The following is a 26,674-nucleotide window of genomic DNA, read 5'->3' on the forward strand; positions in this document are numbered from 1 at the left end:
GGTGAGGGCACAGTTAATGTCACACGCGTTCTGGCCCTTACTCTCCCACCAGCAAAATGCGATTCCATTTCTGTTCAGTCATTGGACATGTCTACTTTGAAGATGTTTGGCCCCATTTCCTGCCTCCTCCTGCTCCACTGAGCTAGGAGAACAGCTTAGAATTAATATTTAAATTTTGTTCGCTTTTAGACTGATTGAGGAGTTGAAGCTGTCTTTGAAGAGCAAAGAAGCTTTAATTCAGTGCCTTAAAGAGGAGAAATCTCAGATGGCATGTCCTGATGAGAGTGTGTCATCTGGAGAGCTCCGAGGACTTTCTGCCGCTCCAAGGGGAGAAAAGGAGAGAGACGCTGAGGTGAGGCGATGGGGTGTGAAGGGGGACTTTAATTAGCAGACCAGACTCCTCTGTGGCAGATGGGACGCACATTCGGTCCCCACGGGTCACACGCAGACTGCTTCCAAATATTAGCTCCCCGGCAGCTGAGGAATTAGCAGGCACCTCCTTTGTCAGGGGCCCTGGCTTGTTTTTTCCTTCCAGCCTCATGTTTATATAGGGTTGGCTAACAGAACAGTCCATACTTGCTTGCCTCTGTTTTACTGTGTGTTGATTTCTCGTTGCCTGGAGACTTTATTTCCGTCCTTTGGGTTTTCTTGGGATAAAACTTAGTCCCTGTTTCACCTGTGCGGTTAGAGGCAGTGGGGGGAAGGGGACTCACTGGTGTTGGGCCTGGCAGCCGGCGAAGGGCTTCTGCGTGGAACCTCCTTGAGTCCTTCTGGCCGCTCTGCGAGGTCGAGGTCACTGTCCCCTCATGGAATTTAGAAACGGGCTCAGAGGAGTTGTTGTATTTTCCTAGGCGCTAAGAGGTGGGTGGGTAGTGGCAGCCCCCCGAGCCCCCCAGAGGCCATCCCTCCCCTAGGCAGTCTCCAGGGCAAGCTGCGGGAGCGGGGCCAGGCCTGGAGGTGCAGTGGGCCTCGATGACACCCTCCTGTTTTTGTTGGGCCAGGGATGGCTGCTGCATGTGGTACATTCCCGATATGGGATGTTCAGGAAAAGTCTTGATTTTTTATGGAGCAGAGTCTTCTTTGTTCCTATTACAGCAGTGATTTCTGCAGTCTCACTGGTTAGTTTTCTGCTGGAAAACTAATCAGCCCTCGTCTCCTGCTCCTCTTTTTTTTTTTTTTTTTTTTGAGAGAGCGAGAACGAGCAGGGGAGGGGCAGAGAGAGAGGGAGACACAGAATCCAAAGCAGGCTCCAGGCTCTGAGCCGTCAGCCCAGAGCCTGATGTGGGGCTCCAACTCACGGACCGCAAGATCGTGACCTGAGCCGAAGTCGGACGCTCAACCGACTGAGCCACCCAGGCGCCCCTGCTGCTCCTCTTTTTAACCCTGGGCCCTTTCTTTAGCTGCCCTTTTCGTTGTCGGCGGCCCCGTGGTTGACTGTCTGTGGGGCTGGCGATCCACCCGTGTGGGTGGCTTGCTTTTCCGTTTCTCTTCACTCGGGTGGGACTCCAGGTGAGACAGAGAGGAATGGGCACTTGTTTCTGTGCCTTCCACGGCAGCGCGGAAAAGTCCGGAAATGAGATGCTCGTTCCAGTTGTTCTGGGGAAGCTGTTGTATTGGGAGTCCCTTCCAGGTGCCAATTAATGCCTTTTCTTAGGCTGTACAAATGGAGCTCCAGAAGGAGAGACAGCGCTTTGAAGAGAGGATCCAGGTATGTTGATAAAATTTTTAAAAACGTATTGAAGATTTATCCTTGCCTCTTTGCTTTATTCTGAGTGCAGTAGACAGTTGGGCGTGACAGCAGCTGTCACTCACGGGATGCCGGCGTGTGCCAGTCAGGCTTTCGGTACTTCAGAGAAGGTTTCTCCGTCTTGGCAGTGATTCTGTGAAGTAGGCATTCCCATTGTGCAGATGGGGCACGTGAGGCTCAGCGAGGGGAGGGCCCTGTCCCGAGATCGTGTAGCTTGGAAGAGGTCTCGCGGGGATCCGGACCTGCCAGTGTGGTTCCAAAACCATCGCTCTGGGTCCCCCGCTCACAGCGGCCGGCATTTATAAGGCGCCTGCCAGCTTAGAAAGTGCTCTCCGTCCATTATCTCATTTGATCCTCGCAATAGCCCGGGAGGGAGGCAGCGTGATTATCTTTAGAGATGAACTCAGACCGGAAATGTGTATGTTCAGTCTCCATCAAACCAAATTCTCTGCTGGCTTTGTAGCATTAAGGAATGAAATTAATGATCTGTTATTTCCCCCAAATAACCTGGTACGGTTTCAAAGCCTCTGATGTGACTGCATTCAAATTCCAGAAGGCATTGGAGTCCTTCCCACAGGAGTAGCTGTCATCGTCTTAACTGATCTGATCCCCTTCTTGTCGCCCGGCCCTGTTGCCGTGAGCGCTAACAGCGTAACTGGGAGCTGCCGCCACTGCGTTCAGCTCTACTTGGGAACATTAATCACAGGGTGACAGGAATAAGATAGAATAACTGCGTTTGAGTGTGCTCTCACAGATATATTTACAGTGCATTTTGGTTGGAACGCATCAACTTAGTGAATCTTTTTCTAATCTAATTTAGGCACTTCAGGAGGACCTGCGAGAGAAGGAAAGAGAGATTGCTACAGAAAAGAAAAATAGTTTAAAGAGGGACAAAGCCATTCAGGGTCTAACCATGGCATTAAAGTCAAAGGAAAAAGAGGTATGTGGTATGTCTGATACACTCAAAGCGAGATTTTTCTTTATTAGCTTCTGTGGCTGGCCTGTCGTGTCCCTGCACGTTTAGCTTTGGGGGAAAAGTTTATAAGAGAGCTGGGATGAGCATAGGAAGTGCGGAAAGGGTCGTTTAGTCCACTTGAAACTTTTTTGGAGTGTCCGATTTAGTGCTATCCAATAAACATACTGTGTGAGTCACGTGGGGACATTTGAATTTTCTAGGAGCTACGTTAAAAGAAGTGAAAAGAAACAAGTGAAATTAACTTCAATAATACATCCATCATTTCAGCATGTAATCAATAAAACATGGAGTAGTAATGAGCTATTAACGTCTTTTTGGTCTTAATGCCATCTCTGAAGCCCGTGTGTGCTTGTAGCACGTCTCGTTCCAGACTGACCAGATTTCAAGTGTCCAGCCACACAGGTAGGTGGCCCATGGCCACCCTGTTGGACAATGCCCAGTCGTTTAGGAAGATGGCAAGGTTGAGATGAAGGACTTGGGAGGCGAGGCCATGACCGTGAACAGTTAGCTCCCTGGGTCGTTGCCTTTGGGATCCAAGGTTGCGGCCAGTGATGGTTCCGTGCCATAATATTATTATTCCCTAATTATTGTTCGTATAGCAGTATGCTGTTTCTCAGTAACTGAGCCAGGCACAGATACAGAGAAGAAAACCCAGCTCTGCTCTCAGGTCTGGTGAGGGCGAAACACAGGGCAAAGGTGTGGTGATTGAGGGCCGTGCGGGGGAGAGGGGGGGCCGTGCAAGTGGAGGGCGGGGGGCCTGGCCCCGATTCGGTGTGTATGTGGGGAATGGTGCTTGGAGGAGAAGGTGTCTGAGTCATATCTCACAGGATGAATAGCAGTTGGGCTGGAAGGGAAGGCAGAGGGGAGAACGTTGGTTAAGGCAGTAGGTTAGGAAAGAGCCTGATGGGGGTTTGTGGAACCAAAGGCATTTCGAGGTGGTCAGCGCACCAGGTGCAGGACTGAAGTGAGGCCAAGGAGGAGCTGTGAGGTCGCGTGGGGCCAGCCGGTGGGGGCGCAAGTAGTCGTTTGGGGCTGCAGGCTCCTAAAAGGAGGGGGGTGGCCACGTTTGCACTTTGGCGGGGTCTCAGCCTGTATCTGGAGGGAGAATTGCGGGAGGGAGAGGATGGAGGCAGGGAGGCCGGTGGCAGAGGCGAGAGCCCAGAAAGACTGAGCTAGAGCAGTGGCCACCGCTAAGTAGGAGTGGGAGGGCAGGGCTTATTTGGGAAATGAGACCAGAAATAGCCAGGAATAATTAGAGAGTAGAGGTGGATCTGGGGAAGTTTGCTGCAGAGATGTAGGACTTGAGAGAAGGGGCAGTGGAGGATGACTTCCGGGTGTCCGGGTGGCCTGAATTGGGTATGGAGGTGCCACCAATTCAGTGAACAGCAGAGAAAACGGACTGTGATGGCAAGGCGCGTGTGGCGATGGAGGTGACGCGTCTGTTCAGAGAGCGTTGACTTTGAGGAGCTCGTGGACTGTCAGGGTGGCGCGTCCAGGCGGCAGGCAGGCATGCAGGTCTCAAGCTTGGAGAGAGCTCAGGTGTGAGTTCAGACTCTAAGAGCGGGCCTCCCTGTCCAGGGAGCGTGTGGCAGGCAGAGAACGAGGCTGAGGACGGGGCCACGGGGGACATCAGAGTTTCAGGGACGGGGAGAGAAATGCACGAAGGAGCCAGGAGTGGCCGCAGGAGGGCGGAGCTACCCAGGAAAGTGTAGCGCTGAGGAAGGTAACCGGGGCAGAGTTTGAGGGATTGCCGGTGTGAGGCGTGGCGGAGCTTTGGCTCCTGATACCAGTAGTTCTAGCTTATGTCATTGCGTAACATGGGAGTTCGGGTCCCGCCGGAGTTGGAGACCTTCAGCGTGGAGTGGGACCGGCGGAGGGGCAGTTCTGGGTGCCGGTGAAGTCCAGCGCGTGGCCACGGGAGTCAGTGCTGACCGGGGTACGGGAGAAGGTCACTAGAGGATGCGAGATCGTGGGAATGGCCAGGCCAGGTCGTTGGCTGGGTCATCTCTGTGGACGCCGATGAGAGTAGCGCTTCGCCTCAGCCGGGCGTGGTTTTAGCGCCATAACCCGTCACTTCATTTAGCCCAACGATGCCAGAGGTGGGTGAGTCGTGGTGTCCTCATTTTCGAGCTGTGGGAGTTGAGTCTCAGAGAGATTAAGTACCTTGCCTGAGGTTATCCAGCTCTTCAGCGGCCAAAGTGGAAGTCGCCCCCTTTCTGACTTCACGTCTTCCCTAACTACGAAGCCCTTGATGAGAAGTTCAGCAGGGAGAGCGCTTGAGTTGTGCACCGAGAGGAGAGTCCGGGTGCACCCTCGGCTGTTGTTGTTCTTACCCAGGTGGGAGACCTTAACGCTGAAATCCAAGAGCTCAGTGCTGCCTTTGCCGAAGCCACAGAGGTGCCCCCGAAAGCGGAGACACAGAAATTGCAGGTAAGTGTTCGCTTTGGTTGAAGCAGCCGTCTGCCCGGTCCTTACTCCCGGGGAGGTCAGCACTTTGCAGCTGAAAGGAACCAGGGAGAACACGCAGTGGCCTTTAGAAATGGAGTTCTCAGTCTAATCGAAGGGTGTCCTTTGCCAGCTCTGGAGGCCTCTCCGGCCCCCTCCTCAGTATGACAGCAGCCACCCCTGCAGCGAGGACTGCCGAGGTTACTGGTGCCAGTGGTAGACTGTGCCAGATGTGTGGTTACCTCAACTGACCTTCACAATCTTGCGGGGACGGCCGTCATCATCCCGCTGTATCTGTGGGGCTTTTGAAGCTCAGGGAGGATGTGCAGCTTATTCACTGTCACGCAGTTCGCAAGTGGCAGGGCCAGGATTTAAATGTAGTGATTGCTAATAGTAACAGCAGGGATTTACTGAACACATACTATGTGCCATGCGCTGTGCTAAGTGCTCTCTCTGGATTAGCTCAAGGGATCTGGACAGCAGATCGTGCAGTAGGCACTGTTAATATCCATGTTCAGAGAGTGAAGTACCCTGCATCGGGTCACAGAAGAGGGGACTGAGAGAGCTAGGATTTGCCCCAGAGCCAGGCTCACCCCCAAGCCTGTGCTTTACCACCGCCTGCCCCCAACCCCCGTCCCCTCACCTGGCTTCTTTAGTCCAGCCGCTCTCTGCCAGGTATCACTTCCGTATCTTGATGCCTTAACCTGCCTTTTCTCCTTTTTTTCTCCCAACATTGCACTCTAAGGACTCCTGCTGACCACCTCCTTGATGTTCCCTCTTTCTGGCTGATTTTAGTTCTGTGTTTTCCATTATTTTAATATTTTCTTCCCATGTTTCTAATTTCCCTCTACAGTGTATCCCTGTTACTAATAACGAGTCAGTAGAGACCACACTGCTTAGAGCTCTCCCTGCCACCTCTCCCCCCACGTTAGTTTTGGTTATAATGTAGAAGTTAGAAGTCAAATCTAATTTAAGACTGTCTGATCCCTCAGATTCATATCCCACATTCTTATCTTTTGCAGAGTTCTGGTTCACAGGTAAGAATAATTGAGGTAATTTGGTTTAAATCATGGTGCATGAGAAGCATAGGCATATCTCTGCCTTTGGAATCTCAGATTTGCCTTCCCCCAACATTTGCTTCATGAGATGGAGCCAAGACTATACTTTACACTGAGGTCCCCCCAACCCCCCCAACTTTGGAAAATGACGAGTTTTAAAAGCTGAATTCTTAGAGAAACCAGTGATGTTTCCCACTGCTTGAGAAAAAAAAAAAAACTATGTCAGCAGTTGACAAGCAGAGGGACCAGACAGACATCCTTATAATCATTGTGATATTTTACTTGTTATGTTGGGCCTTGAAGGAAAGAAAGTCATCTTATACATTTAAATGGTCCCCAGGTTGGGGTGCCTGAGTGGCTCAGTTGCTTAAGCAGTGGACTCTTGATTTCAGCTCAGGTCATGATCTTGCGGTTCGTGAGATCGAGCTCCACGCCGGGCTCCATGTGACAGTGCGCGGAGCCTGCTTCTGATTCTCTCCCTCCCTTTCTCTCTGCTCCTCCCCTGCTCATGCTCGCTCTGCCTCAAAATAATAAACTTAGTGAAAAAAAAATTAAAAACAAATGTTACCCAGATTTATCACATACATTTACTAGTTTCATAACTCTCTGTCCTAATCGAAGGACTCTCAATGATTTTGGGAGGTCTTGTCCCTTACAGTGTTGGCCAGGTTTCTAGTCTTGCAAGATACAGACGTCACACACTGTTGAAAGCGCTCTGATTCTCGGTGCCTGCTTGCTGTTCCTTGCATCCTTACCCATGGAGGGAGTAGGTTTACTGGCTTGGCAGGTTGTCAGGACTTGAACTCAAGTCTGGCTCCAAAATCTGTGTCCTTGCCGCTATTCTGATTGTGTGTGTGTGTGTGTGTGTGTGTGTGAGTGAGTAAAGGCGCGCAGTATGCTTATGTGGGCTGTTTCATTATGAGGTCGACGGAGTTTGAATGTTGCACAGACACTTGAAGATGCATTTTCTTTCACATATTGGGACCTTTTGGGGATGCCGTGTAATTAGAACTACTCATGATTTGCAGCGTGAGTAGAATAGCCCGGGTTCACAGGGTTGGCATTAGGTCCCACGTTGAAACGACAGCAGTGATATTCGAATTCTTGGAGTGGTTGCCACGATGCACAGACGTGGATTCTAATCACGGGTGTGACTCTGGCCAGGTTACAGTGTGGGCTGCGTGGTGCTACCTCCAGACCCACCAGAAACACATATTTTCGCATTTGGAATACAGGTTTCCCTGCTGTCGAAAAGTAGAGCTTTCCCGTGAAATCTCCGGAAACCAGCGTGGCATAAAACAAAGAAGCAATTACCAGTAATTTACATGGAAAAATTTTTGAGCATTCTCAGACACGAAAAACAACCATTTTTTAGGCTTTCCTGACATCCAAGGGCACATCTTGCTAACAGATATAAAGGATAGATCGAGATAAAGCACAGGTGCTCACAAGACGCTCTTCAGAGCTATGGTAGCCCGACATGCGCGGTGTAGTTCCCAGGGAAGGGGCTTGACGGGGCCGCGCTCACTGCTCTGGGCGCATGCTGCCGCTAGGATGGCTCGCTGCAAAACCAACGCCGAATGCCATTTTTATTAAAAATTTTTTTTCTTACTGAAGCCTAGTTGACGCGCAATATTAGTTTCAGGTGTAAAACAGAGCGATTCAATGTTGATATGTATTACGAAGTGATCACGATAAATCTAGCTACCATCTGTCACCACACAGGGTTGTTACAGCATTATTAACTGTATTCCCTGTGCTGTACATTACATCCTTGTGACCCATTTTATAACTTCAAGTTTGTACCTTTGGTTAATCCCATTCTCCTATTTTGCCCATCCCTCCACCCTTCTCTCTTCTGGCGGCCACCAGATTGCTCTCTGGATCTCTGACTTTGACTTGGTGCCTTTGGTCATAGAAGTGCAAATCCTCTTTGGATTTCTTTTAGTTAGCGAGAACAGGTTCCATTGTAGGTCTTTTGTAAAAGCAAAGTGGTGTAATGCGAACGTTTGAGAAGTGGGGCCTACCTGTAGCATTATTTTCCCTCCCTGCCCCACTTAGCTAGAAAAGTAAAATTGCATATTGTAAAATACTTAAAAGAGTGGAAAGAGGTTAATAGATGTCACCAGTAAACTCATGTCCAAAGATGTTCAGTACTAATACCTTGACTCTTTCAATGTGTATTTATACATATATACATACATACAACCTTTGAAAAAGTGGACAGGATGATAATACATCTTTTGTTCTAGATTCTTTTTTCATTTAATATTCCTATCATACATTTGTATGTATTTTTATATATTATCATATATTTGTGTGTATATGTATATAAATCATTGTAGACTTATGTACAGTACATCTCTCTATACTCTATCTGGTTCTCCCAAAGGTGACGTCTTCCATAACTTTAGTAACAGTATCGAAGCCAGGACACTGACATCGGTGCAACGTATGGACCTTGTTCAGATGTCAGCAGTTTGACGTGCACTCGTGTGTTTATTCCTATGCTTTTTAAACTACCTTTTTAAACAGTTGCGTGTCGTCTGCTGTACGTATGTACCGTATTATTTTTACTGGGGCGAACACGGGGTAGGACGTGAGTTTGAACCTTGTCTCTGTTCTTCACGACGTCCGTAGCCTCGGGTGAGATATTTGAGCTCTACCTGCCTGCTTACCCGTCGTAAAATCCGGGTAATCACACTTAGGTCACATAATCCTTACAAGGATTACACAAGAAAGCGTATCTGGGCGCAAGTAGTAACTCAGTAAATGTTAATGCATCCTTAAGGTGGGTGGTAGAATCTTCGGCACAAAAATATGGTAGTGACTTTGGTCAGTTCTTCAAATTCCGCTAACGGTATTCTGCAAATAGCTTTTCATTTGGAGGAAATTCTCCATATTATCTCTTGATTGGGAATGAAATACAGTGAGTAGGTGCTGGCAGAGGGGAACTGGATTTATTTATCTTGCACTCACGGAAACAACACTTTATCGTATTTAACCCTCACAACAACCCTGTGAAATCGAGATTTCACAGATGAGGAAACTGAACTTCAGGAAACTTCTTCCAAGTCATAGAGCTAGAACTGGTCTTTGAACTCTGGGCTCCGTGACTGTCTCTTTATTAAACTCATCATGTTTCTGCCGGGCGGGGAAGTGTGATTTGTCTAATATGATACTTGGCCTCTAGTTTCTGACTATGTCTGTCTCATTGTGCCAAATGTTTGCCACCTGCATTAAGCACTTGACTGATGGCATTGAATTCAGAAAGCAGGGTGTCATGCAGAAAAAGCTAAAAAAAAACTCTTCAAAAGTGTCTCGAAGGGCCATTTAAGCAAAATTGAACATGAAAAGTATCTTTATTATGGGAGTATGGATTTGAATTTTTTAAAGAGGCTCTGTTATCATTTGGACACAGAATGTCCATCGCTCTATAATAACTATTAATCTTTTTTTTTTTTTTTTTTTTTGAGAGAGAGAGCAAGAGAGCATTACTGGTGGGGGGAGAGGGAGGGAGGGAGGGAGAGAGAGAGAGAGAGAGAAAGAGAGAGAGAGAGAATCTTAAGCAGGTTCCACACTCAACAAGGAGCCTGACGCAGGGCTCAATCCCATTACCCTGAGATCATGACCTGAGCCAAAATCAAGAGCTGGACACTCAACCAACTGAGCCAGCCAGGTGCCCCTATAATAACTGTTACTTTAATCATCAACATTGCTGGCCTGTGTTTAACAAGCTTCTAATTAGCATTCCTGTCTCTAACCTTCCCCTCCTTCAATTCAGTCTTCTTGTTTTAATTCTTGCTAGTTTATCAGTATTAATTGGAATCTGGACTGGAATGGGCAGGGCAGTATAGTGCTGTGGAAAGAACACAGACCTAGGAATCATTTGAATCCCAGATGTAATCATCTTATGGTCTGATGACAGGTCTGATAACAGTTCTGAGCCTGAGTTACTTAGATGGGGACATTACTTAATATGTACTTTATAGGGTTGATATGAGAAATAGAGTATGATGTGTTCAAAAGTGCCTGGATTAGCTCCCATGTGTAATCAGTGCTTAATAAAAGGTAACTGAAGATTGTTCACTTTGAATGTTTTTCCCATCATTATTTATCTTCTTTTGTTTTTTTGTATTTATTTAAATAAGCATTATCCCCAATACTTTTTTTTTCTTTAAAGTTTATTTATTTTTGACAGGGAGAGAGAGAGAGAGAGAGAGAGAGAGAGAGAACGAGTGGGGGAAGGGCAGAGAGAAGGAGACACAGAATCCCAAGGAGGCTCCAGGCTCCAAGCTGTCAGCACAGAGCCCAACGTGGGGCTCAAACTTACAGACCGTGAGATCATGACCTGAGCTGAAGTCAGACGCTCAGCTGACTGAGCCACCCAGGTGCCCCCCCCCCCCAATACTTTCTTTTAAAATTTATTTGTTTTGAGAGAGACAGAGACAGCACAAGTTGGGAGGGGCAGAGAGAGAAGGAGAGAGAGAGAATACCAAGCATTCTCCGCACTGCCAATGCAGAGCCTGACTCGGAGCTTGAACTCATGAAATGGTGAGATCGTGACCTGAGCTGAAATCAAGAGTTGGATGCTTAACTGACTGAGCCACCCAGGCATCCCCCGCTAATACTTTTTTTGGGGGGAGGGGGGTGTCTTGTGACCTAGGTTTCCCACTCTTTTTAAAAATTTTAACTTTAAAGGAAAGTGAAATAGAACCTTCTATAAAACCCACTTTGAAATGTGAATGGGGCTCCCCCTCAGTCTCTGTTGCTGGGTCCTGAATAGCAGCGGGGAAGCATTGGAGCAGATGGTTAGGCCATGGGGGCCCAGGACCAGCACAGCCCCGCCTGTCCCTGATGAACTGTGGTTGCAGCCCACCCACCTCTCCTAACAACCAGGGCTTAACTAGCAGTGTTTCCTGGGACGGCCAAGAAGCTGGGGCCAGTACCTTTACTCCACAGTCTGCGTTGTGGCCTTGACAGCCCTTGACAGGTCATCATCGTGAGCCCTAGTCTAATCCAAAGAGCAGATTAAAAAAATTAAAAGTTTATGGGGCGCCTGGCTGGCTCAGTCGGTTAAGCGTCTGACTTTGGCTCAGGTCATGATCTCATGGTTTGTGAGTTCGAGCCCCACATCGGGCTCTGTGCTGACAGCTCACAGCCTGGAGCCTGCTTGGGATTCTGTGTCTCCCTCTCTGCCTGCCCCTCCCCCACTCTCTCTCTCTCTCTCTCTCTCTCTCTCTCTCTCAAAAAGAAATAAACAGTAAAAAAAATAAAAACCCTGAAAGTTTATTTTCTCCTGATTGTAAGTATTACATATGCTTCAAATTTTCCTTCAGGAGACCAGAAAGAAAGGAAAAAAAAAAAAAAAGGAATCAGGAAATCACCCAGCCACTATTAACATTTTGATGTTTTTCTTTTTCTGCTTTCTCCTCTGCATAGATTTTATTTTTTAAAGGACTCACAATTTAATCTTCTATTTTTTTTATATTACATTATGACTTGGAATATTCCTGTGCTATCAATTTAGGTTCTTATTTTTTTCCTGTTAAAGTAAATCTGTGATGGATGACTTTGGGCATAAGGCTTTTCCTTACACTATATTTTGGACTCTTCCTGTGAGATTGAGTCCTGGGAATGGAATCATCGGGATGAGTGTGAACATGTTTATCCTGTACACACACACTTGTTATCTATAGTATGTCCATAGGGAGTCACATCAGTTTACATTCCTGCCAGTGTATTTCTTGGCTGCTGGATGCTCGGTCAGTTCTTGAAAAGTTAATATTAATTGTGTTGCTTCATAGTAAGTTTGCCAGCACTGGATATTCTCATTAAAACAGTCTTGTTAAATGAAACCTTGTTTTCATTTGCTCTGTTTGATTATTGGTGAGTTACAGTATGTTTTCAAATGCTTGATAACCCCATATGTATTTTCTTTCTTTTTTAAAAAAAAAAATTTCTTTTTTAACGTTTATTTATTTTTGAGACAGAGAGAGACAGAGCATGATCGGGGGAGGGGCAGAGAGAGAGGGAGATACAGAATCGGAAGCAGGCTCCAGGCTCTGAGCCGTCAGCCCAGAGCCCGACGCGGGGCTTGAACTCATGGACCGCGAGATCGTGACCTGAGCCGAAGTTGGACGCTTAACCGACTGAGCCACCCAGGCGCCCCCCTTTTTTTTTTTTTTAAATGTTCATTTAAATTTTGAAAGAGAGCGACCTCAAGCAGGGGAGGGGCAGAGAGAGAGGGAGGCAGAGGACCTGAAAGAGGCTCCGCACTGACGGCAGAGAGCCCGACGCGGGGCTCGAACTCACAAACCGTGAGATCATGACCTGAGCCCAGAGCTGGACGCTCAACCGACTGAGCCACCCAGGCCCCCTATTTTCTTTTCTACTAACCTGTGTATTAATGATGTAAGGATGTTCTGGACACAGGTAGCCCTTGCACTCTGCTGAACTTAACAGCTTCTCGAGGTGGCCGCTGGACTGCCATGCTGACCACTTCTGTTTCTCCAGATGACTTTGGGTTTGAGCTGGGCTCAACTCCATGAGCATTGCCGGCTTGAATCTGTCTCTGCTTGTCACGTGGCACTCTTCATTTTCTACCTTGTAAAAACAAGCCGATGAAGTTGTTTTTCTTTTTTTAAACCATTATAACAGGAACATTCTCAGTAACCTCAGAACATTTGAAAGAAGCGAAGGAAAGAAATCAGCTCTATGTGCCCACCCAGATCCAGATTTTGTTAACATTCTGTGCTTTTCCTTGCAGTCTTTTAAAAAAACCACAGCACTTTTACCTGGTTGTAGCCTTTCCCCTCTTAACATCAGCATCGTAACATAATCATTACTCTGTGTTATTTCAAAATATTCATGTTAGTTGTGCTTTGGGTCCTGGAGGTTATGTCCATCTTTTTCTTTTCCTTCCTCAACTCCTCTCCCCCCACCCCAAGGCAGTCTGTTTAGTGTGCTCCAGAAACCCGCTCACCTCCCCTCTCTCCTTCCTCTTGTAGGGGTCTGAGGACTGTGAGGCTGCTCTGCTAGACAAGGCCACCCTTTTGGTGCAGCTGCGCTCAGAAAACCTCAACAAGAGCGCGGAGAACCACCGACTGCGTAGGAGCGTGAGGAAGGTGACCCAGGAGCTGAGCCGCCTGCAGCAGGAGAGAGAGAGACTGGAGAAGGACTTGGAGGAGGCCCATCGCGAGAGGGGCAGAGGGGACCGCACCATCCACGTGAGCGGCAGCGGCGTGGGCGGGCCGGGCTCTTTGGCACTCGCTGGTTTCAGGGAGATCTTCTTTGCGGAAGACGTAGAAAAGTCTGAAAAACATAAAGAAGAAAATGTTTCACTCCTCATCTCATCACCTAGAAACTCTGCCTGTCTCTCTGTCTCTCTCTCTCTCTCTCTCTCTCTCACACACACACACACACACACACACACACACACACACACTCACCCACTCACTCACTCACTCACTCAGTCACAGTCACATGCACACATGATTGGCATCAGGCTGAAAATGCAGTTTTGTATTTTGCTTTTTTCGGTGTTCTCTTTTTGGTGTGTTGCCATGTTATGAGTGCTCTTCAGAAACATGTTTTTGTTTGTTTTTCGGTACGAGGATAATATTTCATCACTTGGATGTGCTGCAGTTTATTTACTCCCTTATGTAGGACATTTAGGTTGTTACACTATTTTTTTCTTTTTTTTTGCCTTATAACATGCAATAGCAAACATCCTTGTATCTAAATACTTTTCCATTGATTAGTTCCTGATAGAGGCATAATTATTAGGTCAAAGAGTATGAATATTTTTACCATTATTTTATAGATATATGCAAATTGTTTCCCAGAATGATTATGTCCGATTTCTGTGTATTAGAATGATCCTTTTTTAAAGACTATGTATTTATTCAGCACTGGATGCTAGCATTTAAAAAATTCTCTCGGGGGGCACTTGGGTGGCTCAGTCGGTTAAGTGTCTGACTTTGGCTCAGGCCGTGATCTCACGGTTCACGAGTTTGAGCCCCGCGTTGGGCTCTGTGCTGACAGCTCAGAGCCTGGAGTCTGCTTCAGATTCTGTGTTTCCCTCTCTCTGCCCCTTCCCTGCTCACACTCTCTTTTTCAAAAAAATAAACATTAAAAAACATTAAAAATAAATAAAAATTTAAAATAAAAAATTCTGAATTTGGCAGGCATAAAGTAGTTTATCTTTGAAAATTTCTATTATATGTTTTTTAAAGTTTATTTATTTTTGAGAGAGAGAGCAAGCGGGGGAGGGGCAGAGAGAGAGAGAGAGAGAGAGAATCCAAAGCAGGCTCTGAGCTGTCAGCACAGAGCCCGATGCAGGGCTTGAACCCACAAACTGTGAGATCATGACGTGAGTCGAGATCAAGAGTCAGACGCTTAACCGACTGAGCCACCCAGGTGCCCGAAAATTTGTTACATTTCAACTTAAGTATTCAGCGTGTTGAGAGTCACATCCAGATGCGTCGCCTGGGTGCAGTTGGGTGGGATAGGGTCTGAGTCTGAGTGATCATTGACACTCTGGTCAAATGAATAACCTGCACAGGAACCCCGGGCAGGCACAGGACCTCGGGTGGGCAGTCATTAGAGTGGTGGTCTCACAGGGGAGCCCACAGGTGCTACAGTTGAGTTCTCCAGTGGCTGCTGTGGGCACGGACGTCCGGATCCCCTGCTTTGAAATCCTAACGTGAACACCGACAAGAGAATTGAAATACGAACGTTTGTGTATTTTAACACAAATATTAATGAACATCAAGGGAACAGTAATGGAAATTTAGAAAAAGAAAATGTCACCTACAGTTCCACCAGCCTGACACAGTAACTTTTTGGTTTTCAGTGTCACCCTTCAGACCTTGGTGCAGCTGGGTGCCGCTCTGGGTCCTTTGATCCTTTACTTTATCACGGGCATCTTCCCATACTGTGTGGGGCCCAGAGTGACCGTGTGGAATGATGCATACTCTTCACTGAACAGATTTCACATGCTCTACATGATCATTTCCTGTTCTGTCGCCATGTTGGTTGTTTAAATAATGCCACGATAACCGTCTTTGGGCATAAAGGTATTTTCCCTTGAAATTCCTAGGATTTGAGTGAGTTTACTAGGTCAGATGCTACAAACATTTTATGCTAGTTAATCATGTTGCCAAAGGGCTGGCCCAGTTTATGCTGCCACCGGCGACCTTGGAGAATACCAGTTTACTGCATGTTGTTAAAAGAAGCGTTTCCCACGTGTTCTTGAACACCAGATGTCCCTGCTTTAGATGTTGATGGAAATATAAGCCATGGTCTCTGAAAGTTTCATCTTTTCCAAAGGGAGATGGAAATGTTATCTGTGATAAAATGCAAAATAGCTTAAAATCCAGGGCTCATTAATGCAGCTCAGGGAGTCGGTGCAGAAGATCCCCGTGGGATGGAGTAGTCGGGAAACCTTCTAGGAGGAGGTGACATGAGTTGAACGAGAAGAAGTAGGGTTTGAGTTGTGTGCGGTAAGGCAAAGACTGGCCAGGTAGAGGTGCGGTTTTCATGGTTCTTACTCCTTCACTGGATAACTTCCACTTAGTTTAAAGTAGCTCAGCCCCTCCACCCCTCACTGTCATTATAAAAGGTTCATTCAGTAGAATTTGGATTGGGGACATGCATACACATACACACATCTCTCTATAAAATAAGTAATTTTTTAATCTCATAACCCACTCTTGGTAAACATTTGAAAGGGCTGTGTGATATTACATCAGGTGGAGATGCTGTAATTTATTCACCTGTCCCTCTGCCATCAGACCTTGGTGGTTCCGTAAAGCACTTACTCAGGTACACCTTGGTGCTTCTGAAAGAATTTTGGGCTGCTGTTGGTAAGCAGATGTATTCCTGTGTAGCACCTGCACATCTGTGTGGGGAGGCGGGGAGTGCTTGGTGACGAAAAGGAAGGGGAGGGGGACAGTGAGAGGAGGGATTGGGGTTGAGCATCCTGGGGGTGGGAGGGGTTTTTCTGCCGTGACTGAAATCCAGCTTGAGCTGACTTAGGCAAAAAGAGGGAATTCTTGCCTTGTGTAATAACTAAAGTGCTGGAGGGACAGAGACCCTGGCACACTGCGGGGACCTGATCTTGGTCCCTGAGAGCCGCTTCTTCCTCTCATATCTGCATCCTCCAGTTCCAGGTGGTTGGACCATCATTGCCCTCCTGCTGGGGTCACATAGTCCCGGTTTATTACATAAGAGGGAGGAGGACTCTCCCACTCCGTCGCCCCCGCTGTCTCCCTGTCAGGATGGCCGGAGGGGTGAGGTATGGAGAGGCCCAGACCAGCGTGGGTCACGTGCCCGCTCTTTGTCACCGGTGTGTACGTGTGCATGCGCGTGTGCGTGTGAATCCTGCCACGGACGGCCTCCTCAGAGGCACGTGCTTGGGAGGGCTGGGCAGTTACCCAGAGAAGCGGGCTGCTTTGCTTCAGACCTGAACAACCACAATGCACGCTAAACGCTTACCTCAGGCGAACGTGGCCGTGACCCCGAGCTTTCTAGCATCTCGCCTTGACTCCTTTTCTGCATCAGGTCATATGTGTGTTTCCGGTGAGGTGATGTGGCCATGGATTCTCTCCTTTTGTGTATGTATTGCGTCACAGTGGTATCTCTGCTTACCTTCTGTTTACGACCGAAGAATTCGGCCATGTCTGTCTCCTGTGAACGTTTACACTGGACGTCAGGGCGCTGGCTTGGTGAGAGTCCGGGGAGCTTGAAGGGGGTGTTCAATGCAGACGTAGAGCAGGACCTGCCGGCCCGGCGTGTCTTGTCTGCTTGTTCTCTAACAGGCTCTTTAATGAACTAGATTCACTCACCAGCTGCTACTGCTGTTGCTTCCGGATTGAAACAAACCAACAAATAAGCAGACCTTGTAGGGGCCTCTGTTTCTGCCCTGGCAAAGGAGAGGAATCCATCCGTGCGTTCGGCCACATTGAACACTGTGCAGACCCTCGGCTGGGCGTGGGGACACTTCCACGACAGTGGTATGAACAAAGTCCCGCGGGAGCACAGGGCAGGGAAGCGGCTCGCAGGATCAGAGAAGGCTCTTGGGGAAAGCGACTTGTGAACCGGTTCTGAAGTTGGAGTTAAACAAAGGCTAATAGTAGATAGGCAAGGGAGGGTTTTGTAGAGAGGGCCGAGGCACAGGGGTATGAGAGCGGATGGTGTCTTTGGGGACACAAAACAGAAATGCCCCGTTTGAAGTATTCTGAAGTATTATTTGGAGCTTTAAAAATTGTGATTTATTCCCTTTGGTGTTTCAGAAACATTTCCAGAGGTTCACGGAGAGTCATAAAAATGAGATCAAAGATACAGATAAAGGCGTTAAGGTCAAGGAACGAAAAGGGGGAGTAGTAAAATGGAAGCAGAGTGAGGAGAAATGCACGTCGCGAGACCTGTGACGGTACCAAAGGTGGGGCTTAAAATTCAGCCGGCAGCTCCTGGCAGCGAAAGTAAAAAGGGAAATTCGGAAAAAAAAAAAAAAAAAAAAAAAAAGGGAAATTCGGGTACAAGGTCTTCAGTGTCTGAAGATGAACACATTGAGATAAGAGCACGGCTTCTGCTGGGACCCAGGCCTGGGAGTGGTATTGCCTCTGGTGGGTTTCTGGAGTTCTCGAGCAGGATAGGGTCTTTGACACTGTGCCGTTCAGTAGAAGCAGTTCTGTGCAGGGCCACGTCAGTGTCACCCAAGTCGGTAAGCTCAGATGTGGTTTCCAGTCCCTGGGACGATGGTCCAGCTGTTTCCCGTTATTCTCGTTTCTTTTTTTCTTTTTTTTTGATTTTTTAAATGTCTTAATCTTAGAGAGAGAGAGAGAGAGAGAGGGAGAGGGAGTGAACACAAGTGGGGAGGGGCAGAGAGAGAGGGAGACAGAACCTGAAACAGGCTCCAGGCTCTGAGCTGTCAGCACAGAGCCCGACGCGGGGCTAGAACTCACGAACCACGAGATCATGAGCTGATCTGAAGTCGGGCGCTTTACCGACTGAGCCACCCAGGCACCCCCCATTATACTCGTTTCTTAGACAGGAACTCCAAGCTCAGTGAGAAATGCTGCAGCCCTTTTTATAGGCGAGTCCTGACTCAGAGCCTTTGCCGTGGTCCACGGTCAAGCATACTGGGTTTTGTTGTTGTTGTTTTCAGCATCCCCTGAATTCTTTCTGATGGAAAGCCGACTGGTTATCTTTTGGATGTGGGCAAACCATCCTTTGCACGTGAATTGCTGTCTCAGTGTGCTTGCTCTTCAGCTCTTCAGAGGGAGCCAATACCTGTCTGAACAGGCGGCTTGGGTCTGGGGTGTAGGAGTTCCCTGTGTCAGAAGGTGCCTGGGCCCTGCGAGCTTCGACCATGAGAGTCACTTTGTCACGTTTGTTTCAGTTGCCTGGGATTGCGGTGACCCAGTGCCGGTTGACTCGGCACACGTTATAATTTGCGTTTGTTTGTTTGTTTATTCAAGGGACGTGTAATGAGTCCCCACGGTGGCACAGGCACTGTTGGTAGGCCCTGGTGAATGCAAGCTTTGGCTTTTCCTTCGAAATCTTTCCACAACCAGAAGGGTCCAAAGGTGCGTCTCCCAGAGAGAGCCCCTTCTTTGTATTATACCTCCTTGCCACCAGAGGGAGCCACATCCCTACCAGGAAGTTCAGGAGGTCTTGGCAAAATACACACCAACAAACCTGGTGTCTTGTTGATGTCTTAACTGCCATGTTGTAAGTGTGCTGGCTTCTGTGGTTTATAACGGGAATGCTGCTCGGATTGTTGCATCCTTGCCCTCACACCTTGACTTTGGTGTATCATTTGGCTCCAGAGGCTTAAGCCTCTCCTTTTAGTGTGTACGTGTGTGTGCATATGCATGCGTGCTTGTGTGTGTGTGTGTGTGTGTGTGTGTGTGTGTGTGTGTGTGTGTGTGTTTGGTGAAAAGTGATAGAGAGAGGTAAACCTTTATTTTAGATTTGCTTTTTCTGGGTCAGGTGTTCTGTATGCTACTCGGGGTGGGTGGGGGAAAGGAGTAAGTGCTAGTCTTTTTCTTCTCCTTTATAAGCAACGTGTATGAGACATTGGTTTAGCTGTATTCCCCAGACTGTCTCATAATGCTCTCATCTGTTACAAGACCTGTCATCCGCTACTCTGACAAGTGTGTGCTTCAGTACCTGGGCACTTAGCTCTGTGGGGATGCATTTGCTGGCTAAAGCCCAAAAATCTAATTAAAGTTGTACCCGTCACCCAGCTGGCTAATCCCATGTGCTTTGACAGGAGCAGGTTTAATTTCAGGGTAGTTCATCCTGAACCCCTCTGGTTTCACATGCGTTTGTTGATGGATAGCTCCAGATGAGATTATGACAGTGTTCAGAGCGTCTCTTGTGATCCGTAGTCAAAACATGGCATTTGGAGACAGTGTCTGTAGGCTGGTTGGGTAGGGCTAGGACCACAGACCTGAAGTAGTGTGACTCAGGAATCAGAGTTCCCCTTGCCTCGTTTTTGTTGCCATCGGGTGGGAAGATTCTGAGTTGGAGTCCCTGGAGACCAGTATGCAGTTTAAATGGCCTTTGCTTGAGGAAGTCCTGTCTTTGCAAATTCCAGCCACTCTTAAGAAAGGCTGAGTGCACGGGGCGCCTCCGTCAGTTGGGCGTCCGACTTCGGCTCAGGTCATGATCTCACGGTTTGTGAGTTCGAGCCCCACATTGGGCTCTATGTTCACAGCTCAGAGCCTGGAGCCTGCTTCGGATCTGTGTCCCCTCTCTCTCTCTGTCCCTCTCCCCCACCCCCTCTCTCAAAAATAAATATTAAAAAATTAAAAAAAAAAAAAAAGAAAAAGGCTGAGTGCATAGACTCGGGTCAAAACCGGGTTTGAGTTCTGGCTCCACCACTGGCTCGCTGTTGGACCGTGAGCCAGTAACTTTGCCTTTCCAAACTGTGGGGTCCATTTCTTCTTAGAAAAAGAGCTTGGTTGTAAGGATTGTCTGAGATCGGGGACAGCACTTACGAGCATAACACCTGGCACGTCACAAGCGATCAATGAGTAGTAGCTGTTCTGATGGTGGAGATGATGCCACTCCCCTGGGAACAAGAAACTTGGCAGTTCGAGTCGGTATCTTGGGAGCAGTGGGCAACAGTGCTGGGCTTGGGTTCGAATCTTGGCTTTGGCAGGTGCTTAGCTCTAAGCCTCTAGGTCAGTTGCTTAACTTCTCTCAGCTGAGGTTCTCTCCCCTGAAATGGGGTTGGTTTTACCTATTTTAGGATTCAATGAATGGATGGTAACGTTTAATGCATGAGAAAGCAGAGGTTCCTGGCACGCAGAGGCAGATGTGTCGGACTCCTCCTCGTTCCTCTTTTCCTGCTTTTAATTGTGTGGCAGGTGCTGGCTCAGGACTTCACATGACAAACCACTGCCCGCTAGAATCTAATGGACACTGTTGACTAATAAATGTGGTCTGCCCGGTTACCAGCCAAGTCAACAAAGCTGTAAATTTCTTCCTTGATCAACACTCCCCTCTCCTCTGAAGAAAGTGCTTGTCTGTTCCTTTCCAGCTGATTGATCCCTCTAGGAAGGGGAGCAGAACCCTTTTCGAGTGACGGATTCTGTAGTACCTCAGTGGCTTGTGCACGGGGCTGCTGTGGACGCTGGTGTAGAAGGCTGTTCCCATCAGTTTTCACGTAAATTGCTGTAGTCTCTCTGGGGGCACAGACAGAAAGGCTTTCCCTTATCTCTGGTTCTTACTTTATAATTTCTGTGCCAGGCTCTGTCCTGGGCACTGGGAGCACAGGACTGAATCAAATCAGACACAGTCTCCGAAGGAATCTGGCAGAGAACTAGAAACACAGACAGAGAGCTAATTAAAATATAGCGAGATAAGTGCGGGTAGGGGGATGGGCCAGACGCTTTGGGAGCACAGAGCATGGATCTACACTAAGAGCAGGGGTGGGAGTGGGGAGGGCTTCACCGAGGAGGAGGTTTGGAGGGGAGACTTGAAGGCTGAGTAGCTGTTTGCTGGTCAAGGGAGAGCCTGTGTGGACACCTGGGGAGCATGCACGAGCCTGGCACAAAGAAGAACAGTGAGTGGCTGGCAGAGAGGAGAGGGCGGAACGTTCCATCACACCCCGGCTGGGGTTGGAGAGAGGGGTGGTGCCTGATGGCTGTTAAGTGACTCAGCTGGGCCTTGACCCCTGCCCGGTTTGAACTCTGACTCCTTCGTCCCTCCCCCGCCCAGCCAGCTTCCTGGTGAAAGCCACACTGAGTTCCTTGCTCAGAACTTTTGTAGTCCCCGCAGCCAGGACCACACAGTGCCACACGCGTGTGTCAGATCTCTGTGGTGAGCCCGGCTCCTTCCAGCAGTTTCCGTTTGTCCATTTATTCATTCATTGAAGCATATGAATTCTTTGTTCAAATGTAGCTCTTCTGGAGAGAAAACGTGAAGGCAGGGCTGCTCCGGGAGAAGTGAGGTGGGAGGCCGGGCACCCCCTCCCCCACCATGTCACCCTCCGCCGCCCCCAGGGGCGACAGGGCTTCGGAACATGGGCTGGACACCGCTCTCTCATGCTAATTCTGGAAATTCTTACATCACTGGGTTCCTATACCTCATTAAGATTTTGGAGAAGTTTCCTTTGTGTATTGAAAAAGGTAACCACTGAGCACTCTGACAAGCTCTCTCACAGCGAAACCTGAGAAGGGGAAATTTGATGGATGAGAACCTTCTCATTCTCCATCTGGCCGGAGATAAAACAAACCAGCTGACTGCAGAAGGAAGTAAGAGGGCCTGGCTTTTCATTTCTAATGTGATTCTAAGATTATAGGGATATTTTATTTTTAAAATAATCCGCTTCTTTTTTCTGTCATTCTCCCTGTGATACGCAAAGGCGACGCTCAGCTCAGTGTTGGTCCAGAGCGCACCTGCGAATCTTAAGCAAAATTGCCCATTAGGTGAAAAGTGAGGCCACTCGGTTGATGTCACTGCACGCAGATCCTCCTGTGGCAGCTCTCTTCTGGAAAGCAAGGTGGTGGTCTGGTACGGGAGAGGGGTTTTCAGACTGTCTTCCCTGTCTCTTGGTCCAGAAGCAAGTAAGACAGATGCACCTGAGGGGGTTTGCAGGTTCCTCAGGGTAGTGGCTTCTTGCGCTAAAATCAAGTACAGATTTCCATGTTTGTCCCCAAGCCAACCGGGTCCGTTGTTGGAGGAAGGCCCAGGAGTGTGCAGTTAGAGGATGTGAGGGCCAGCCTTGGGTTTTGCTAATCCCCGGGCTTCCTGGGCTCCCTTTGAAAAGCCACTGGTGTGGGGGCACCTGGATGGCTCTGTCGGTTGACTGTCTGACTCTTGATTTTGGCTCAGGTCATGATCCCAGGGATGAGGGATCAAGGTCCTCATTGGGCTCTGCGCTCAGTGTGGAGCCTGCTTGGGATTCTCTTTCTCTCTCTCTCTCTCTTTCCCTCTCCCTCCCTCCTTCCACCCCTCCCCTACTTGTGTGCGCATGTGTGCATGCATGTGTGTGTGTGTGCTCTCTCTCCCTCTGTCTAAAAAAGAAAAAAAAAAGAGAAAAACCACTGGTTTAGTGGTTTAGTGAAAAGAACGTGAATAGACCTGCTTTAAATCCTGATTCTGCCACCTTTTCCTTTGGGTAAGTTGCTGGTGTATTTGAACCTCTGTTTCCTGATTGGTAAAATGGGTGGGGTCAGAGCATCTGCCCACAGGGGTGTTGTGAGAGCTGCGTGAGGGGATGGTTGTAAAGGGCCCATCACTGTCCTAAACGCTGTAGAGGTTTGCAGAGAAAGGTGGTGGGTGGTGTTTTGGGAGGACGATCGCTGAGGGCCAGGGCAGTCTGGGAGGGCATCGTGGAAGAGATGGCACTGGGAATGGACCTTGCAGGGTGAGCATGCTGTCTCCAGGCAGAACTGGAGGGAGCTGTAGTGTCTATTTCCAGATGGAGAGGGACAGGTGGTCAGGCGAGGTAAGGCTACAAGGTAGGCTGGAGCCCGTGGCGGGAGGTAGGGGGCCTGGGACGAAGGTTTGCTAAGCAAGGTGGCTTCATTCCGCAGTTAGCACGAGGTCACTGCGGGGTCCTGGGTAGAGATGTAATGATCGGGGTGTGTGTGTGTGTGATTTGGTGGGTGAACGCAGAGATAGACCAGTTAGGAAGCTGTTGCACTTGAGCAGCTGAGAGCTGATTTCTGAAGAAGGCAGAGGCAGGGGGGCGGAGGGAGAGGAGGGCTGAGCAGGGAGGACATTTTTCTCCCCAGTACTTCCGGTTCTACCTGTCCCCTTAATACTTCCTCAAGGGAGGACGGGGGACTGTCCGGGTACTCAGAGTCCCGGTTCACCGGGCCAGCCTTGCTGATGTGTGGGTTACTCTCCCTTAAGGCAAGAACCCAGGTTCCGGATTCCCTAGCTTTCTTGCTGCAGACCTAACCAGGCCTGGCACTTGTTGGGCAGATGGCTCCCCTGAGCTGCATGTACCCTCCTCCTTCAAAAAGCAAAACCCAGAACAGCCGTGTTTTATCAGGAAGCCCTGCTTCGGGTAGGCCATTTTCACAGACTTGTACTTTGATTCCCAGTCTGTGGTTGGTTCAGCTCCTGTGAGAACTCCAGGGGGTTGGGGGTAGGGGTAGTTGGCAGGGCGGGATTTGGGCACTCGTGTCCACGTAAAATCGCCACATACTCACCCTTCCTCTCTCGTGTGCTCTGCGCGGAGGCTGGGCTCTCCCTTCAGGCCTGAGTCACCTGTCAAGGTGTGTGTGAGAGCCAGGGGGAGGAGCGGGATCTGGGGCCCGGTGGGTGGTGGTGCTGTGGCCACAGGAGGAAACCTGGGAGTAGAGGTCTGCCTGGAGGATATGCGTGCAGAGGGCGGGAGATGACGTAGTGTCGTTTCCTGTGCACCTGCTGTGCCGGGTGCCCATCGCACATTGTCTCATTTAACCCTCCGGGGACCCTAGGAGCCTGTACCGTTATCCCCATTTACTGGAAAGGAAACACTCAAAGATTTTTGTTACCTATCTGTGGTCACACGGCTAGTTAGCGATAGAGCCCGGATTTGAGTCTACTTCTGCCTATCTTCACAGCCTGGGGATATTGAAAGAGGTTTGGGGAAACCACCCAAGATTATCAATTTTCGGTTCTGATTGTTTTGCTCAGGCGAGACATGCCGTCTCCATGCCTCCCCTAAACATTTATTATAACTCCACTGGTGCCGAGCACAGGAGCCTGTCGGCGCCTCTGTGTTGCCATGGCAGCTGCTCCTCCTCAAGGCCACCTCAGCACACACGTGCCCCCCTCCCTGCAGTGGGCCTTTTACTTCAAGCCTTCTCTGACTGCTCTTCGCGTGAGGTCCAGGGTCCTTGGTCCTGCCCCATTCATTAGCAGGAGGGCGTAGCTTTCAGGCTGGATGTTTTGTCAATCCCGAGTCCTTGAGAAACTGTGACATTAGCTTGGGGCGTTGGAATTATTGACCAGTGGCAGCCGGTGCCCCAGAGCGTTTTTCTATTTCTTTGGTCTTAACAGAGGTGCGGTTGGGTGAGAGAGAGCACAGAATTTGGGGTCTGACCGACCTGGGTTTGAATTTCAGCACTAGAACTTACTCGTTGTAAAGCTCTGTAAACAACTTGCAGCCTCCGTGAGCCTTGGTTTCCTTTCTATAAACACAGGACTCAATACTTATCATGTATGCTGTCATCAGGGCTCAGGATGTTTTATGTCCAACGGCCTTGGCACATGCTTGGCTCAAGGCGGGTGCGGGGTGAATAGTAGTTTCTATTACAGATGGTTATAATAAGAGAAATGCTTTATCCTGTTTGGTGTCCTGACTTTCCCTGAGACTCTGATTTACGCTGAGGGCCTTCTACCACCAAAAATACACACACACGCACACACACACACACACATACACATACATTTGCATAGGCAACCCATTCAGTGGGACCTCATTCAGTGGACCTCAGATTAAGCACCTGTAATCTTGAGGAATGACCCAGTTACATGTCCTTTGTGGGATTTTGGAACAGGTCATTTTCATGTGGTCAACTCTGTTAGTTTGGGGAACATGTGGAAGAAATGTGGCATATTGGTCACCTTTCTCACTTAAAACATGCAAGTTCTTAATCTAGGTACCCGCATTAAAATTGTATAAGCAAATGAAATGGGAGAGCGGTGTAAATTGCTGTACATGCACATAGAGACTAGAACTTGAACCAGACATTAAAATAATGCGTCTGATGGGTGTTTATGCGACGGAGAGAACGGAATCAAGGAAATGATGTAAGTGGACCAGTAATTACTATGCATGCAAATGGTGTACACTTTTGACTTAGCATATGATGCAGAAGTATTTTAAGATTAAAAAGGAGGCATGATCTTTTCAGGATGACCTTTCCAAGATGGCGGGCAAACTTATTGTGAATTTAAAGATGTACCTTTTGGCTTAACACAAGATTTTATGGTCCCTATGATCCAGTTTTTAGGAGGAGGTTTCTTTTTTTCTTTTTTCTTTTTTCTTTTTTTTTTTTTTTTTTTTTTAGCATTTATTGATTTTTGAGACAGAGAGAGACAGAGCATGAACGGGGGAGGGTCAGAGAGAGAGGGAGACACAGAATCTGAAACAGGCTGCAGGCTCTGAGCCGTCAGCACAGAGCCTGATGTGGGGCTCGAACCCACGAACTGCGAGATCATGACCTGAGCCGAAGTCGGCTGCTTAACCGACTGAGCCACCCAGGCGCCCCTAGGAGGAGGTTTCTATGAGCAAGTGTCAGATGACTATAGGTGGATGGGGATCATTTCAAAAGAAATCCAGACCCTGGTCATAGTGTGGAAGTGAGCTTGAGAGGCTGGTAATCAGAGGTGGCATCAGGCGGGTGCTGTCCCTTAGTGACCATGATTGTGGGTAAATAACTTTACCTGAGCCTGTTTCCCCATTCATAAAATGGGGAGCAATCCCATCTACCTGATCCGTCCGTCCGTCGATCCATCCATCCGTCCGTCCTCCCAGCAGATATTTATTGAGTGCTATTCTGGTTGTTTACTGCATTTGCCATTCCTAGGTGTTGCTGCTGATGTTGTTCTAGGGGCTGTGTTCTGAGCACCCTGGTTCTTTTTGGTGGGAAATGGTATTTAAAGACTACAGTCTGGATGCCGGGGAGGATGCTGATTTTAGGCTTTCGCAGTGAAAGGAAGGAAATCGCAGAAAGTAGAAGTTCATCTTGATAGTTGGAATTCATATTTACAAAGACATGTTTGTACTTATTTTTGTATTTGTATTGGTTTTCACTTAGGCTTGTAGTCTTGGTTCTCATCACATTAATAATTACTTATTTAATAAGTGTATATATACATGCACAGTTTCAGAATAACAATACAAATATTGCTTCCAGCACGATTACTCAAACAGTGTAAGATTTTCTGCAGTGGTTCCTTGTGTCCTTGGAGAAGTACCCCACTTAG

The 26,674-nt window shown here is 48.3% G+C and overlaps 1 protein-coding gene across 6 annotated transcripts in view; it reads left to right on the forward strand.

The window, feature by feature from the left end:
* The window catches only part of CDK5RAP2 (CDK5 regulatory subunit associated protein 2), a 171,121-nt gene that overhangs the window by 46,780 nt on the left and 97,667 nt on the right, over nucleotides 1-26,674 (forward strand). For all 6 annotated transcript variants that reach the window (XR_007146266.1, XR_007146265.1, XM_047829741.1 and 3 more), the window contains 5 exons: nucleotides 190-352; nucleotides 1,655-1,708; nucleotides 2,568-2,687; nucleotides 5,061-5,153; nucleotides 13,237-13,455. Coding sequence is in view for 4 of the 6 variants with exons in the window: in XM_047829741.1 (XP_047685697.1) it covers nucleotides 190-352; nucleotides 1,655-1,708; nucleotides 2,568-2,687; nucleotides 5,061-5,153; nucleotides 13,237-13,455 (649 nt within the window). In the remaining 2 variants the exon portion in view is untranslated. The remainder of the gene's footprint in view (nucleotides 1-189; nucleotides 353-1,654; nucleotides 1,709-2,567; nucleotides 2,688-5,060; nucleotides 5,154-13,236; nucleotides 13,456-26,674) is intronic.

This window comes from Prionailurus viverrinus, chromosome D4 (genome assembly GCF_022837055.1).
Source record: "Prionailurus viverrinus isolate Anna chromosome D4, UM_Priviv_1.0, whole genome shotgun sequence".
In the NCBI taxonomy this organism is placed as follows: Eukaryota; Metazoa; Chordata; class Mammalia; order Carnivora; family Felidae; genus Prionailurus; species Prionailurus viverrinus.